The 16,823-nt window shown below is 40.0% G+C and overlaps 1 protein-coding gene across 1 annotated transcript in view; it reads right to left on the bottom strand.

Annotated features, from left to right (window-relative positions):
• The window catches only part of LOC123774736 (murinoglobulin-2), a 308,702-nt gene that overhangs the window by 164,537 nt on the left and 127,342 nt on the right, over window positions 1–16,823 (bottom strand). Inside the window, 2 exon segments of the mRNA XM_045769279.2 lie at window positions 5,145–5,348; window positions 13,936–14,079. Of these exon segments, the coding sequence (XP_045625235.2) occupies window positions 5,145–5,348; window positions 13,936–14,079 (348 nt within the window).

Here is a 16,823-nt window from a genome sequence, read left to right on the forward strand (position 1 = left end):
CACAATATAGATCAGTATCAGTAGAGTAAACTACATATTTCCACTATTATTAGCATAACCTTTGATGAAGTCATATCTTTCTATATGTTAACTAAGTTAATCTTTTACTTTGATCAAAAAATATTTCAAACTCACCATTATTAAAGTAAACTTTTACCAAGTCAATCTTTCCGTATCATATCTTCCCTGTTTTATGTTGCATTAAAACTATTTGTCAACTTGAAACAGTTCAACATACCGACAGTTGTTCTGTTTTGTATCATATCCTCCAACAAAGCTCTTTTGCAACTATCAAATTAATTCATCTTATGCATCTTCTAGTTCATGTTGTATATATTTTATGTATTACAAATCATATTAAATCAATCGATCTGTAGCTTCTACCTCCGCTATTTAAGCAATATGTTTTGTTCCCTCTCTGATTTGCAGTAATTGTAATTCCCATTATGGAGGTGAGAGGACGTGAGTGTCGAGGGTGAAGAAGCACCGGGAGAAGACCGGAGGGTGAACGGTGAGTGAGGAGGCTGATAGGGTGGGTGGGTGACCCCTGTGGATTTATGCTGTTGAGCAGGAATGCGGGTGAGTCTGTGGATGAGAGTGGGGCCCTAGCATGGATGAGTGGGAATACGTACCTATCAGTGCGGATGATCCGTTCATATGCATACTAACCTCTCTGTATTTACATATTCCATACAATTAATTTAACCAAATGTTTCATTCCATCCTTATAACTTACATTCTTGAATATTTCATCACTGATATAATGTAGTTCTCTGCTCTGTCTTCATTCTCATACACAATGTCAGAGTATCCCATCATAAAACATCACTCACAAAATCTCGCTAAGACATTTAAATCTATTCCATTCACCTGGGCTCTAGGGTAGAATTATTTTAAATCTATACTAATATTAACAAACCATTTTCTGTGTGTTTCAACAGTTACTCTGATAATTTCTTTGCCAAACTTATTATTTTATCTCTCTTTTCGTAGCACATCTTCTTATGTAGTATCAACATTCTCCGTGGCGTAGTGGTAAGACACTCGCCTGGCGTTCCGCGAGGGCTTTGTCCTGGGTTTATATCGTGTACGGAGAGGATTTACTGGGTGCAAATCCTTAACTGTAGCCTTTGTTTAACCCAACAGTAAAATAGGTACCTGGTTGTTAAAACGATTCTTCGCGAGGGTCGTATTCCAGGGAACATAGGATTAAGGACTTACGCTAAATGCTATGCGTACTAGTGGCTGTACAAGAACATAACAACTTATGTATATATAAGATATAAAAATAATAAAAAATAAACATACTCCACCAAAATGTAGTCGAGGGGTAACTTTTTGTATTGTATTTTTATTTAACACCAATCTGTAACATAATTTTATAGTAAAACATTTAATTAAGTCAACTTTATACAATGAATAGCATATCTTACTCTCAGTCATTCTGTATCGTAACTAATCTCTCAATGTATCAAAGTTCTGAATGTTGATACTTAGGGTATAGTTTTCCAAACAACATGAATTGTGTATAGTCAACCCTTGATTAGTCTTTCCAGAGTAAGACTAGCATGAGTGAACATTTTTTTTTTTAGATATATACAAGAGTTGTTACATTCTTGTACAACCACTAATAGGCGTAGCGTTTCGGGCAGGTCCTTAATTCTATGTTCCCTGTAATACAACCCTCGAGAAGAATCGTTTTTACAACTAAGTACCCATTTTACTGTTGAGTTAAACAGAGGCTACAGTTAAGGACTTGCGCACAGTAAATCCTCCCCGGCCAGGATACGAACCCATGAGAAAACGCTCGCGGAACGCCAGGTGAGTGACTTAAGCGTGCATGTGCGTGCGAGTGAATGCAAGAGCTGTTTCCAGTATTTTTCTTGCACGTTTAGGCATTTTTGGGGAAGTATTTCATTAACGCATTGTTAAGTCAAAGTGTTGATCATGTAATTTTCAACGAACCTATGCTGTATTTTCTCTTCTTTGTATCCTCCCTCTTTTATTAATCTGTGTCTCATTCTCAGAGACTTAGTTTATCTTTTTTATATCTTTCGCTGTCTTTGTATTTTTTTGTTTTTTCTAACTACTAATAAATGTATGACATAATAAGTTATGCAATTTATGTGAGAATCTGAGAGAGCCAAATAAATATGTTGAGGCAAAGAAAGAGATAGAAAACGTAAGCTGTCACTGAGATTGAGACTACATTGAGTGATAAAAGACAGAAGATACTAAGAGGAGATATATGCATTAATTCATTTAACTCTGTTCACTCTGTGAACTCAGTCTGAAAAAAAAACTAAGTCTCTCAGAAAAAAACTTAGTCACTATGAAAAAAAACTAAGTCACCCTGAAATAAAGCTATGACTCTATAGCTCTGCAAAAGTAAGACCCTGTGAACTCAAGTTGAAAAAACCAAGTCCCTGAAAAAACAAAGTCACTCTGAAAAAACTAACAGACAGTAAACTCTGAAAGGAAACTATGTCTAACTTTAAAAATAACTGTTACTGTGAACTCAGAAAAATTATGTCTCTGAAACTCTACAGTCTACACACTATGTAAACTCTGTAGACTCTGTAGTCTACAGACTACAGACCCTGTAGACTCTGTAAAGTATAAGGGCTACAAAATTCCAATGAAAGTCTACCAGATTTCAAAAATTCCCAATTTAAATCAACGAAACCCATTTAAGTCAACAAGATCTATACACCATATTTCAAATTGAATTTCAAATTGAAAAAAACTCTTTTTAATCACAAGGAGTTTTGTGAATTTAAATCCACTAAAAATTCCTAGTAATCACAAGGAATTCTTTCTCTTATCTCTCTCTCTCTCTCTCTCTCTCTCTCTCTCTCTCTCTCTCTCTCTCTCTCTCTCTCTCTCTCTCTCTCTCGCTCGCTCTCTCTCTCTCTCGCTCTCTCTCTCTCTCGCTCTCTCTCTCCCTCTCGTGTCTCTCTCTCACATATTTTGCTGTCTCTCTCCTTTCTCTATCTTCCTAAAAGTAATAAAGATAATTAAACAATAATTCCAATAATTAATAACTTGACTTAACAGTTTAAAAACCTTTGCTCCAAAACATTATATCATAACGTTTAAAACACGTTTTATTAAAACGTTATGACCTCATGTTTTCTTCTTGCTTTTACAAATTCTCAAAACACGTGTATTAAACGTAATATAAAAAGTGACCAAAACAGTAAAATGTTGTTTTTAGAACGTTTAGAAAACCCAAAAATGTTTGGTGGGATTGTGGTGTGGTGGAGGCCCGGGGGGGGGGGGGGACCCCTATATTAACCATAATTTTGAAAATATAACAGATATAGCCATGAGGACTACACCATGGTGTTGCCAAAAGCGAGCAAATTTTCCTAAATATTTTTCAGTTTTAGATTTTTGTCAAACATTTTTGCAACTATGGCCCTGTTACGGACCCGAGTCCAGCGTCCGAGCACGGAGCAGTGACGACAACGCCATCTGTGAGTCTGCTCCCGAAACCCCCTCCAAATGGACAGCGCCATCTAGCGAGGACGGGATATACCGGCCACAGGTGCTGGATTCCCGTCTTGATCAGCTCATAACATAGCCGCTGCTGACCTCTGGTAAGGTGGCGCTTAGACAGCAATGCCATCTATGGAGTGGATAGGTGGACGTTTGTGTCTAAGCCTGTAAGTGAGGTGCCCTAGAGTGTCCCTAGTACTAATGACGTGTCTGATTACAGAGTCGACCTGGGACTGCTGTATTGGACGTTGGATCAGTCTACCCAAGGCAGCCATAGTCTCTCCACGAGTTTGCTCTGAGGAAGCTGTGAGTCACCCCCGAATGGACACTGTTGAGTGTGTTAGCCTGCCTGTGACGTGGCAGTACCAGGAATCGTCTTATCTGGGGGCTGGCTGGTGGAAGAGACTAGCCACTGTGGTGCGGAGAGAGGAGAGTGATCTGCAGAATCACACAAGGCTCCTGCCTAGGGCTCACAACCCTAGTATCGATCGTAGGAGTGTCCTACACAGCGGAAGCTGATTGGAACCTGCCAGCTACAGGCTGGATTTGTGGTTGAAGGCCTCCACGACGGTGCACCCAGTGGGACTGTGATTTGGCTGGCCTGTGGCCGGGGTAGATTCGCTGAGAGAATCAGAGGATTCATCGTGGGCCACGAAGAAGAGAACCAGGGCTACTCATCTTGAGCACCGTGGAGCATCCTGTGTCTTCAGAGGAAGACTAATTTGTATATAATAAGTGTAGTTATAGCAACCCCGCATGTGACTGTGATATATTTATGGTGGTGGTAGCAATATATATACAAAAGCAGTGCATTTGTATCCCTTCCCCTTTAATTTAACTTGCATTACTGGAACACACCCCTTGAAAGCCACTACTAACTTGGGGCCGGATATCCCAAACTCTAATAACATCAGAGAAGAACCCGGTTGCGACCCAATAGGGCCGTAACAGGCCCCTTAGTGCATGTCAGGCAATATTTGCAGTAATCGAAAGCTGAGTGTGTTGAGGTCTGGGGATCTTCATGAGGATAGCGTTCTTAGGTCCTGGTGAGATAGGCCATTAAAGTGCAAGCCGTTTGGTAGCAGGGATAGTTAGGGTGTGTGTCTGAGATCTATAACAGCCTAGAGTGATTGCAAACAGTGCTGTGAGAGGCTGATCTGACCATTCAGTACTAGATGACAGGACTTGCACAAGAGCAATGATTACACCAGTTAGGGTCATAGTCATTGTGTGGCCAGGTCAGGTGTGGGAATACACCTGTTTGCGCTTATACAGATCGTCACCTAACAATGAATACAAATATAGAGTATTTATGCTCCTTTCTCCTAAAAGGAATAGAAGGAGGAGATAAGTTATTAAACTACACAAATTGTTGGCACTTATAAAAGAAAGGAGATTGTAAAAATTTGAAACAAAAAAATCTGTTAGATAATAAAACAGTGTTTCGGATATAGCTTGAAAATATGTATTTATACATCTATAAACACACAAGCAAATGTGTTGGAGAGTGTCAGTTGTATTCAAACATGAGTGACTGGAATCCAAAATAAAAAAAAAGATTTACCTTTCATGGACTAGAAGGTGAATGCAGTGCTCTAGTTTATATATTTGTATGTGTTTAAGAATAGGGAATGGAGGATTACCTGGACAGTGATGAAGGCAGAGGTGTGACCGGAGGCAGAGAAGAGGACGGGCAGGAGGTGGTCCTGAGCTTCTCCAGGCACACACCTGAGGTGACCCTCCGGGGCGTGGATCAACAGGGACGAGTTCGAGGGAGAGAAGTAGCGTTCCAGGGTCGTTGAGAATTGTGAATGACTCATCATTGCCCGGCAGTTCAGAGCTTGCATCTGTTTCGAGCAGAATAATTTGGAACATGATGACACCTGCAGATATTGCTTGAATGCTTCAATATTATCATCTCTACTCAAACGAACTTAATTCTTAAACCAGCAGTAGTTAATACATATGTAAACAAAAATATTGTGTACAGTAATTATGCATATTACATTGGATGCTATTATCAACTCACTAATCTCACACAAACTACCAATAAAAGGACTGAAAAACGCAGAAAGAATTAACTTTCATATAAGTTAGTTTGCACAAGACAACCAGACACAACTCTTTAGCTTTGCTTGAACGATTGCAGCGGATATGTGGCAATACAATAGTATTTTTTGGAGCTCAAGGACCATGAACTGTGTAACTCATAAAGCCATGAGTCGTGGGGGCCCAAGAGACACACACAAACTGGGGGTTGAGGCAACAAATATTTGTAACATGTATTTTCTGGAACAACAGCTAAGTAAGGTACCAACAATGTTCTAGAGAAAACAGCGACTACATCTTAATTTCACAGTCAATATTATTGCAACATTTGGGCGGTTGTCATTGGCCCTCCAGGTACTAGCATTCCATCAAATTTCCAAATCCGAAAATCAAGGGAGGTTCATTTTTACACACCCTGTAACTAAGAATATTCATACTATATGCCATAAGTGTGGAAAATATCCACTATTATCTAAATCTAAAGAGTTATCTGGGGGTTCACCAAAAGTGAGTTCTCACTAGCAACTCAGCCCGTTCTCCAAACGAAGACCCGAAATGATTCCATTCACCCGCAAAACCCGCTGTTTATGAATGAAACAGCCCGTCTTCCAAACAAAGATCCAAAAGTGATTCCATGCACCCACCAAACCCCCTGTTTATGAATGAAAAGCGGTTTACACACGACTCACAACTCCTGACGTTCGAACACATCCAGGAACAAGTGCTTCACTGACGAATTTTGTTCGAACCACAACGCTATAAATGCTTCACCCACGTACTACAAATACAAATAATCGCCAACAGAACCTAAACACCTAACCCAACCTATTCTATGCCTATATATACACAATATGTTAATATGTTATAATATTAATTTATACTTGAGAAAATTCCCGTTTTGAATGAACAGCATGTTAAAATTTATGAATGCGTCTGTGGGGTTGACCGCTGAATGTAATGGACTTGAGTCGCGGATGGGTTGCTGTAAATGCTTCACCCACGTACTACAAATACAAATAATCGCCAACAGAACCTAACCACCTAACCTATGCCTATATATGCACGATATGCTAATATATTGCATTATTAATTTATATTAGAGAAAATTCCCGTTTTGAAAGAACAGCATGTAAAAATTTATGAATGCGTCTGTGGGGTCGATCGCTGGATGTAATAGACTTGAGTCGAGGACGGGTTGCAGCAACCAGCTAGGGTAGCCAGCCTGGGCGTCCACCTTTGTTACCACACTCAACATTTGAACACAATCTGATTTCTACTTTAGTAGTATTAATTAATATTATCATAGTATTATATGATATTTTAAACTAATCTTGATTTAAAGGTTTTAATATTGATTGAATTAAGTAAAAATATTCAATCAAAAGATTATAAATAAATATGAACTAACCGGCACCCTTACCTACCGGGCTCCTGCTGGAGGCTCTGGTGGAGATGCCAATATAAACTTTACGACTCCATTATACTCACGAGGTACGCACCGGCTGCTGAGTTCATCTGGCATCTACTTCAACAAGTTTTCCAAGTTTGGTTTATAAAGCCACCACCACTCTTGGATTTTTATATCCATGTGAAGAACTATTACAGTGACTCTGATGATTTGTCCAGTGATACTAGAAGCAAGTCATTTATGAGGTACCGGACAGGACGCTACACCTCACCACAACCATCTACTAGCATACGTGCTCGCTCAACAGCGACCACACTGTGTATGTTTATAATTTAAACTGACCAGGAACACCTGGATACCAACAATTATATTGCAAAAGCAGTTCGTGATATAATATCCTATTATTAAATACTGGAATCATATTTTAGTAGATGTTGATCGTTAATCACATTTACTTACAGGCAGAGGTGCAGTACTGCCAGAGCTCAGTGGAGCGCTTCTCCGGCACCTTTGCAAGTAGATGAATGAAATGAGGGAAAGGTAGAGAGGATGAGGGGAAAGGGAGATGATGGTTTGTGGGTGATGGATGATTATGACTGGAAAATATTTGTAAATATCACATCACTAATAAGTTAATAATGTTATGATATATCTTCGTTTCTTAAAGATTCAAGATTTAAATTTGTATATATTTAAAAAGTAAACAGTACGAATTGTAGTAGTAGGAATCTGGAAACATAATACCCGACGCAGGGTGAACGCTTCCTGTCAATTTATGCCAGACAAACGGTATGAGACAGTTGCCAACCTACCGCTTTGGATACCAATATTCAGGATAATGTTCACGGCTTTAGCAGTAGATCATTAGACAGGTATTCTTTATTCATACAATAGTATATTTTAGTATTAAACACTAGGCAGGTAAAATGACAAAACTGCTACACACAACTTTACATTATTTAGTTTTTTTTAGGGAGGGGAAAGGGGGTGGCGGGGGTCGGGGGGTTCTAGCGTGGTATGTAATACTGAGTTTGCAGCTCTGCTTCTGTGTTTCAGTGGCATTAGTAGAGTGGTGGTTGGTGGTCCCTGGATTTCTCTCTAATACAGATGCATTTGTTCTTACAAAAAAAAAAAACATCATGGCTTCTAAGCAAACAATGTTGACTTACTTAATTCGTAAACAAAATGAGAATTGCAAGAATAATTATGTAAAGGAGACTGATAATGATAAGAGTGAAAGTGGCGTAAACTTGGGTGTAAAGTATGTGCAAACATAGGCAATTTAATACTTTTCAGTTCTAAGGGGTTAAGACTATTAGATGAGGGGCAGATATACCAAGTATCCTATTATGGAGCAGATCGAAGTACACGCTTTAAGTCTCTCAGAAAACAAAATTGTTGATCTTAAACTATCGTAAGCTGACACTGCTGCTTTACGTGTTGAAAATGTATCTAGTTGTAGCTAAATGTAGCTAGGGAGCCGAGCGTACAGCACGCTGCACTTGTGATCCTGTGGTCCCGGGTTCGATCCCGGGCACTGGCGAGAAACAATGCGCAGAGTTTCTTTCACCCTATTCCCCTGTTACCTAGCAGTAAAATAGGTACCTGGGTGCTAGTCAGCTGTCACGGGCTGCTTTCTGGGGGTGGAGGCCTGGTCGAGAACCGGGCCGCGGGGACACTAAAGCCCCGAAATCATCTCAAGATAACCTCAAGATAACTTCAAGTTAATGAATATTGGAAAGCTGTGTGATGTCATGAATGCTTCGCATCTAAAGACAACTTGTTCAATTTTGCGTTCTGCATATTATTTAGCTCAGAATGACAGACCAAACTCTGATCACTTTGGCTTACTGGAACTACAAAAGCAAAATGGCATTGACACTGGAATGACACTAATGCTGCATTCCCACATTAGTGCCACAGAGATAATCACATAGCCATTAAAATGAAAAAAATACAATTTGCCAGCATATCATGCAGAAAATAGCAAAATTTGTGTTCTCATGATGAATCAACAAGCCTGAGTATTAAAACAACCTTGATAGTTTACTTGAAATGTGAAAGTGATAATGATGGCAATACCCATTTCATGTTCTTAGATTTAATTGAAGTACCTAATCAGAAAGCAGCAACTATTGTTATGCATCTATTGAACAGTATTAATTATCATGGGTTTGATGACTTATATTTGAAACAGAAATATGTAGCATTTCCTAGTGAAGAGCAAAACACTGATCCGGAAAAACCATATGTGAAAAATAGAGAATGAATGCTAAACGCGTTTTTGGCTCATTTCGCCTACAATATATAATATATATATTATACGCGTGACAATATATAACATATATATTATACGCGTGACAATATATAACATATATATTATACGCGTGACAATATATAACATATATATTATACGCGTGACAATATATAACATACATATATTATATGCGTGACTATATATTATATGCGGAAAATCCACAGAGAAATTGAAAAGACCGTTGAACGTTTCGGCCGATTTGGGCCTTTGTCAACACCGGAAGTTGATGATTCAATTTTGTTCTGTGAATCTATTCCAAAAACAGATAACAAATATATTGCTCCTGCCGCAGCCACTCCCTCGACTCTTCCAAAACTATCAGCTCACAGCTCTCGGCGCTCTTACACCGCTGGAACTCGGCTTCCTTGTACTTTCCCGAAGTACTGCAGTCCTTGGTAGTCACTATGAACTTGTTATACTGTGTAACTCCACTGAATGAGGCTCCTGGACCTCGGAACTCGAGAGCGCAACCAGCGCACGTCTACTCTCAACGGAGCACTGCATAATCTCTCTGAGCGCCCAGCACTCTGCAGGGCGATGAGCCAGGCCTCCGTGTGACGTCACAGACCCAGGTGCGGGCTTTGACTGGTCAATCCCGTCATGTAACCTCAGCCAGCTGGCGTTGCCCACAAAATGGAGGATTTGTAGGCAGGGGCCGCCATTTTGTTGTACTTAAGGTGCGACTTCCCTCCCCCCCCATTACCTACAAACGTAAACTACACATTTCTCCATAAATTGGTAACAATTTCGGTAGCCTCATTCATCAAAAGTCTCCCTGTATCTCAGGTAACCTGCAGGGTAAGCTGATATGACTCTAAAGCCGGATTTGGAGGGAAATAGGAGGGGGCTCCATCACAAAATACACACACACACACACACACACTATATATATATATATATATATATATATATATATATATATATATATATATATATATATATGTCGTACCTAGTAGCCAGAACGCACTTCTCAGCCTACTATGCAAGGCCCGATTTGCCTAATAAGCCAAGTTTTCCTGAATTAATATATTTTCTCTATTTTTTTTCTTATGAAATGATAAAGCTACCCATTTCATTATGTATGAGGTCAATTTTTTTTTATTGGAGTAAAAATTAACGTAGATATATGACCGAACTTAACCAACCCTACCTAACCTAACCTAACCTATCTTTATAGGTTAGGTTAGGTTAGGTAGCCGAAAAAGTTAGGTTAGGTAGGTTAGGTAGTCGAAAAAACATTAATTCATGAAAACTTGGCTTATTAGGCAAATCGGGCCTTGCATAGTAGGCAGAAAAGTACGTTCTGGCTACTAGGTACGACATATATATATATATATATATATATATATATATATATATATATATATATATATATATATATATATATATATATATATATATATATATATATATAACTGAAAACTCACACCCCAGAAGTGACTCGAACCCATACTCCCAGGAGCAACGCAACTGGTATGTACAAGACGCCTTAATCCACTTGACCAACCCGACCGGACATGTCCGGTCGTGATGGTCAAGTGGATTAAGGCGTCTTGTACATACCAGTTGCGTTGCTCCTGGGAGTATGGGTTCGAGTCACTTCTGGGGTGTGAGTTTTCAGTTGCATATTGTCCTGGGGACCATTCAGGCTTGTTCGCATTTGTGTTCCTCACGTGTGCCCCAAAGAATGAGGTGATTTGGTAAAATGCTATGCCCAAGATTACTATCCGAGTGCCGGTGGTGGGGTGGTTCATATATATAAATATATAGGAGTTTGTGAGGGTACCACCTCTGGTGCCAATGTGGGGACCTATAACCTCGGAGAAGAAAATAAAAAGTATTCAGAGACCTTGTGGTTTCTCAATATATATATATAAATATATATTAGTATATTTTGGTTAGCAGTCTTTCCTGTAGACATATATTATTAAATATGACCGAAAAAGTAAGATTAATAATTCTAACACGAATTTTCTCAATCTTTCGTACATTTCTTTTCACTGTTGGAGGTAATTCAAAAATCAATTCTCCAAAATTCATTTTTATTTCTAGTCTGACGCGACACTTGAGCGCGTTTCGTAAAACTTATTACATTTTCAAAGACTTTACACATACACAACTGAATAGAACTTACATATCTCCGATTTGTTTATATCTACATTTGAGTGGGAGGTGGTATTTAATAGGGTATTAATTTCATCAACACAAGACAGAACACGAAACAATAGGTATTGAAATGGAAGTGATTGTAGAAAGACTATTGGTCCATATTTCTTGATGCTTCTATATTGGAGCGGAGTCTTGACGGTGGGTAGAATATAGTTGTGCATTAATTGGCTGTTGATTGCTGGTGTTGACTTCTTAATGTGCAGTGCCTCGCAAACGTCAAGCCGTCTGCTATCGCTGTATCTATCGATGATTTCTGTGTTGTTTACTAGGATTTCTCTGGCGATGGTTTGGTTGTGGAAGAGATTATATGTTCCTTAATGGAGTTCCTGTTGCTTATGCATCGTTAAACGCCTAGAAAGAGATGTTGTTGTCTTGCCTATATACTGGGTTTTTTGGAGCTTACAGTCCCCAAGTGGGCATTTGAAGGCATAGACGACGTTGGTCTCTTTTAAAGCGTTCTGCTTTGTGTCCAGACACAAAGCAGAACGCTTTAAAAGTGTTTAAAAAAAGTGTTTGGGGCACACTGTGTTCCTCACGTGTGCCCCAAAGAATGAGGTGATTTGATAAAATCCTATGCCCAAGATTACCATCCGATTGCCGGCGGGGAAGTGGTTCAAATAGCTTCAACTATCACTTCCTTTTTTCCGGTCGTGATGGTCAAGCGGATAAAGGCGTCTTGTATATACCAGTTGCGTTTCTCCTGGCAGTATGGGTTCGAGTCACTTCTGGGGTGTGAGTTTTCAGTTGCATATATGCCTGGAGACCGTTCAGGCTTGTTTGCATTTGTGTTCCTCACGTGTGCCCCAAAGAATGAGGTGATTTGATAAAATACCATGCCCAGCATTACCATCAGAGTTCCGGCGGGTGGATGGGGAATTAGCCTCGGCTACCATCCTCTTTTGTCCGGTCATGTTGGTCGAGTGATTAAGGTGTCCTGTACGCCAGATGCAGAGTGCTCCTGGCAGTATAGGTTCGAGTCACTTCTGGAGTGTGAGTTTTCAGTTGCATATATGCCTGGAGACCGTTCAGGCTTGTTTGCATGCATATATATATATATATATATATATATATATATATATATATATATATATATATATATATATATATATATATATATATATGCAAACAAGCCTAAATGGTCCCCAGGCATACTTGCAATCGAAAACTCACACCCCAGAAGTGACTCATACTGCCAGGAGCACTATGCATCTGGCGTACAGGACACCTTCACCACTCTACCATCACGACCGTTCAGAAGATGATGGTAGCCGAAGCAATTTACCCCACTATCCCGACGGCGCTCTGATGGTAATCTTGGGCATAATATTTTTTTCAAATCACCTCATTCTTCGGGGCACACGTGAGAAACACAAATGCAAACAAGCCTGAGTGGTCCCCAGGCATAGTAGTTGTGCAACTCACAACTTGGTAGTTGTGAGTTGTACCCACAATTTACCCCGTAAATTTACTGAGTAAATTGACTGAGCTAAGTGGACAGCACTTCGGATTTGTAGTCCTGAGGTTCCGGGTTCGATCCCTGATGGAGGCAGAAACAAATGGGCAGAATTTCTTTCACCCTGATGCTCTGTTATCTAGCAGTAAATAGGTACCTGGGAGTTAGACAACTGCTATGGGCTGCTTCCTGGGGGTATATAACAAATAGGAGGCCTGGTTGAGGACCGGGCTGCAGGGACGCTAAGCCCCCGAAATCATCTCAAGATAACCTCAAGATAACATGACAATTAGGAGAAAATCTCACTTATTTTGACGTACTAGTGTGAGGAGAGCGAAGCAAGTCCACTTCTAGTTGGAATCAAGTATTTAGTGACATGTGAGCAAAAGTTGCTACTTGGCATACCAAGAGCAACACTCTGATAATCAACAAGCTTATAAGCCAGAGTCAATGAGTGATCTCTTTTCCATTTACAAGAGTAAACGATAATTGTGACATTCCCAATTTATTGCTGGAAAGTAATTTAACATTTCATGTGTTGAAAATGCAACCAAGGATCTCATGAACAACCTACCTGAATGACATATAATGTGATGGTATTAAATTTATTAACATTTTCCTCTTGGGGACACATTATCTCATGAACTATGCTCAGTGTTTCGTGTTTTTGTGTTGACTCCAATTTAATTCCTATATATGGGCAATTAGCTTTGACAAATCCCAATTATATTTCTTGATTATTTTATTATTAGATAAATGAATCACTAACTCTATAGAAATCCCTCATTGGTTAATAGTTTTGTTTTCGATATTGCTGCCTGTTTGAGGAAGCAAGAAAAACCTTAAACTAATTTTTGTTCACATTAAAAACAGGTATTTTGCCTTAAAATGGTATAATATGAACATACATATTGATTAAAGTTTAGAAGCGGTTGCCACCAGTACTGTTGTAATTGTTAAAAACTAAACAGAAATAAGGAAACACACAAATGCCAAGTACCAGCTGGAATAATATAACTGAACAGAGTCGACACTTACTAAAACCTTGTTGGTGTTGTAGGAAGGTAAGACTGTTGTGAAGACACCATCTGGCGCTGTGGTCATGATGTTGCACCGACCAGCTGCACACACCTCCACGGGGATACCAGCTGCTGGAGAACCATCTGGATTATCGGCTCTCACCTGCAAGATGTTGTAGATGCTAGATGACTATAACATTTGGCAATCAAATGAAAAAAAAGAAAATTATAATTGAGATTAGCTTCTATGATCATTAATTATATATGCTTGATGAATAGTTTTTCCAGAAGGATTGCGAGGACTGCAGATGGAGGATCTGATCCTAGATCCCAGGATCCGATCCGGTACCAGAGAAACAAAACCTTTTCCACGAGGACACAGTATAGTTCACCACTACGACAACCAAAAGTGTGGGCCAACCAGAAGACTCAAAAAGCAGGAACTCGACCCAAAACGGCACCATGGGAGAGTGAACCAGCCAGGAGGGTTAAGAAAACCAGAGACAACACCCAAAACCGCAAAGACTAAACGTTGACCGTGAAAACAAACATAAGTCTCCAACATAGACAAACGCACATGGGTGAGAGGGGACAGTTATAAACTTACGATCAACAAGATGCCAGTCCAGAAGGAATGGGGAGAAATGTGAATCAAGAGAGAGGGGTGAGAGGGAAAGTGAAGCTATACTGGGGAGAGAATAGAGAGAAGGGGAGATTTAGAGAGGTGGGAAACAGACGCATGGGCACAACAGAGTATCTATCAGGTGAGTGAGTGTTTATTTACCTAATTTTACACATTTAATTGTGCTTGTGGGGGGTTGATCTTCATCGCTTTAGGCCCGCCTCTTAACCATCCATAAACTGATGTACAGATTTTTTGAGTCTCTGGTCAAGATGTTTACCTGTTTAGCCAACTAATAAGTTTCTAAGTTTTATAGTAAATAATTAATTCCAATCCTTGGTTTGGGGCTATTGGTTTTACTTCAAATTTTTTCCAGATTGGAAAAAAATCATTTGTTTCTAAATCTAAAATTCCAGATTTAAAAAAAATCATGATGTTCAGGTAGTAATTCATTATTTACTACAAAAGCAAAAAGGCTACTGATTTAATACTTAAGAACAGCCCCATTACACAATACAACCCTCTCCGATGTGCACACATAGTATACCAAATTACATGCCCCGAAGTAGGAGGTCACCTACGATCTACTTATATTAATATGACCACTACCAAGCTGTCAAGAAGACTGACCTGTCAGCTACATGTTGGTGCCCGTAGTAACAATATGCAAAATGTATATAACAAAACCCTCACTAGGAACATGCTAGTAAATAATAAACAATTCTGACATCCACCACTGATAAAAGAAGATTGCAAATACTGTTACCTATACTCACAAAGAAAAAATCCCCCCCCCTAAATATAATATATATATATATATATATATATATATATATATATATATATATATATATATATATATATATATATATATATATATATATATATATATATATATATATATTATTTATTTATTTAGAGGTATCACCACTGGTTTAATTAAAGGGACCCACATCCTCGAAGAAGAAAATAAATAGTGTTCAGAGACGACCTTGTGGATTCTCACTGAATACTTTAATCTTTTCCTCTCCTACCATCCCTATTATTTTTTTTTATATGATTATAATTGCAATGCTACAGTTTACAGAAAACACACACTTATATAACAATATAACAATATACCAATCAGTGTTCGAAGACCTCGTCCAGCTCCTCGGGGGTCGGGTGCGTACCCAAGATACAGAACGCATTTCCCCTCTGAACAGCGACACTGAGGCGCTGGAACATAAAACTGGCCGCTCTTGGGTCTCTAGTCTTCCCAATGAGTTCCCCGCCCAGCTCCTTCAAGAACTTAAGTGCACATTTACCCCAGGCGCCCAGAGTCTCAGAGCCTATTGGCACGAACCTGTAACAACGTTCTAGGTCCCTGTACTTGTTAGTTTTCTGGGTCTCCCTGAAGGTGGCCGCCCCGCTTCCCTCAGCTGCGCTGTAAGGTAGATAGGTATCAACCAATGTGGATGCACACGTGTAGTCCCACACGACCTGTTTACCTTCCCTCCACGGCTGCAGGGTGACTCCATCTGGGCGTTTTTGGCTGTTGTCAGGCCTGCACAACTGAGGTTCCCTTTGTGCTGGGCACCCAGCTGAAGCCAAACTTCTCTTGATGATGTCATTGACTGCTTCATGTCTGGCAATCTTTCCCTGTGTCTTACGACAGATGAGACCATGGCTGCCGTATTGGTCTGCCCGTGCATGGCCACAAATACACCGGTGCTCGGTGGAGATAGGGGCGGCAAGGCACAGAGCAACACCAATACTTAGGGTCCGATGGTCCAGGCGGGTGCCCAAGGCGGAATTAGGGACTGCCAACAGGAAGTCCCCGGCATGGGGCACTTGCACAGCTAGAAGACGTGCTTTGTCCTTCCTGGAAGCTGCCTCCAGCAATGATGTGGCGATGTTCTCCACTATGGGGCTATCCCATTTGGACTGTTTGCAGTCATTTGGAAAAGTCGGTCGAGGATGAGAGTTGACAAGAGTGTCCCACTGACCGGCTCCTTCTGCGAATTTGGGATCATGAATCCCAATGGAGTCTCTTAGGTGTTTCGGTAGTATTTCCTTAACTAATTCACCTGTTGCTCAGGTCGAGGATAAGAATGCTGGCAATGCTAACTGTGTCGCCTTGCAAATACCTATCCCTCCGAGTCTAACTGGAAGCGTTGCTTGGTCCCATTGGTCATCTTGCAGGGAGAGGTTTAACACTTTCACGGTTATTGACCTTAGGAGTGTGTCATATTCTGTTAATTTTGGCCTGTCGAAGGAGGAAGCACACCTTAGGAAATAGGTCA

Source organism: Procambarus clarkii, chromosome 68 (assembly GCF_040958095.1).
Source record: "Procambarus clarkii isolate CNS0578487 chromosome 68, FALCON_Pclarkii_2.0, whole genome shotgun sequence".
NCBI lineage: Eukaryota > Metazoa > Arthropoda > Malacostraca > Decapoda > Cambaridae > Procambarus > Procambarus clarkii.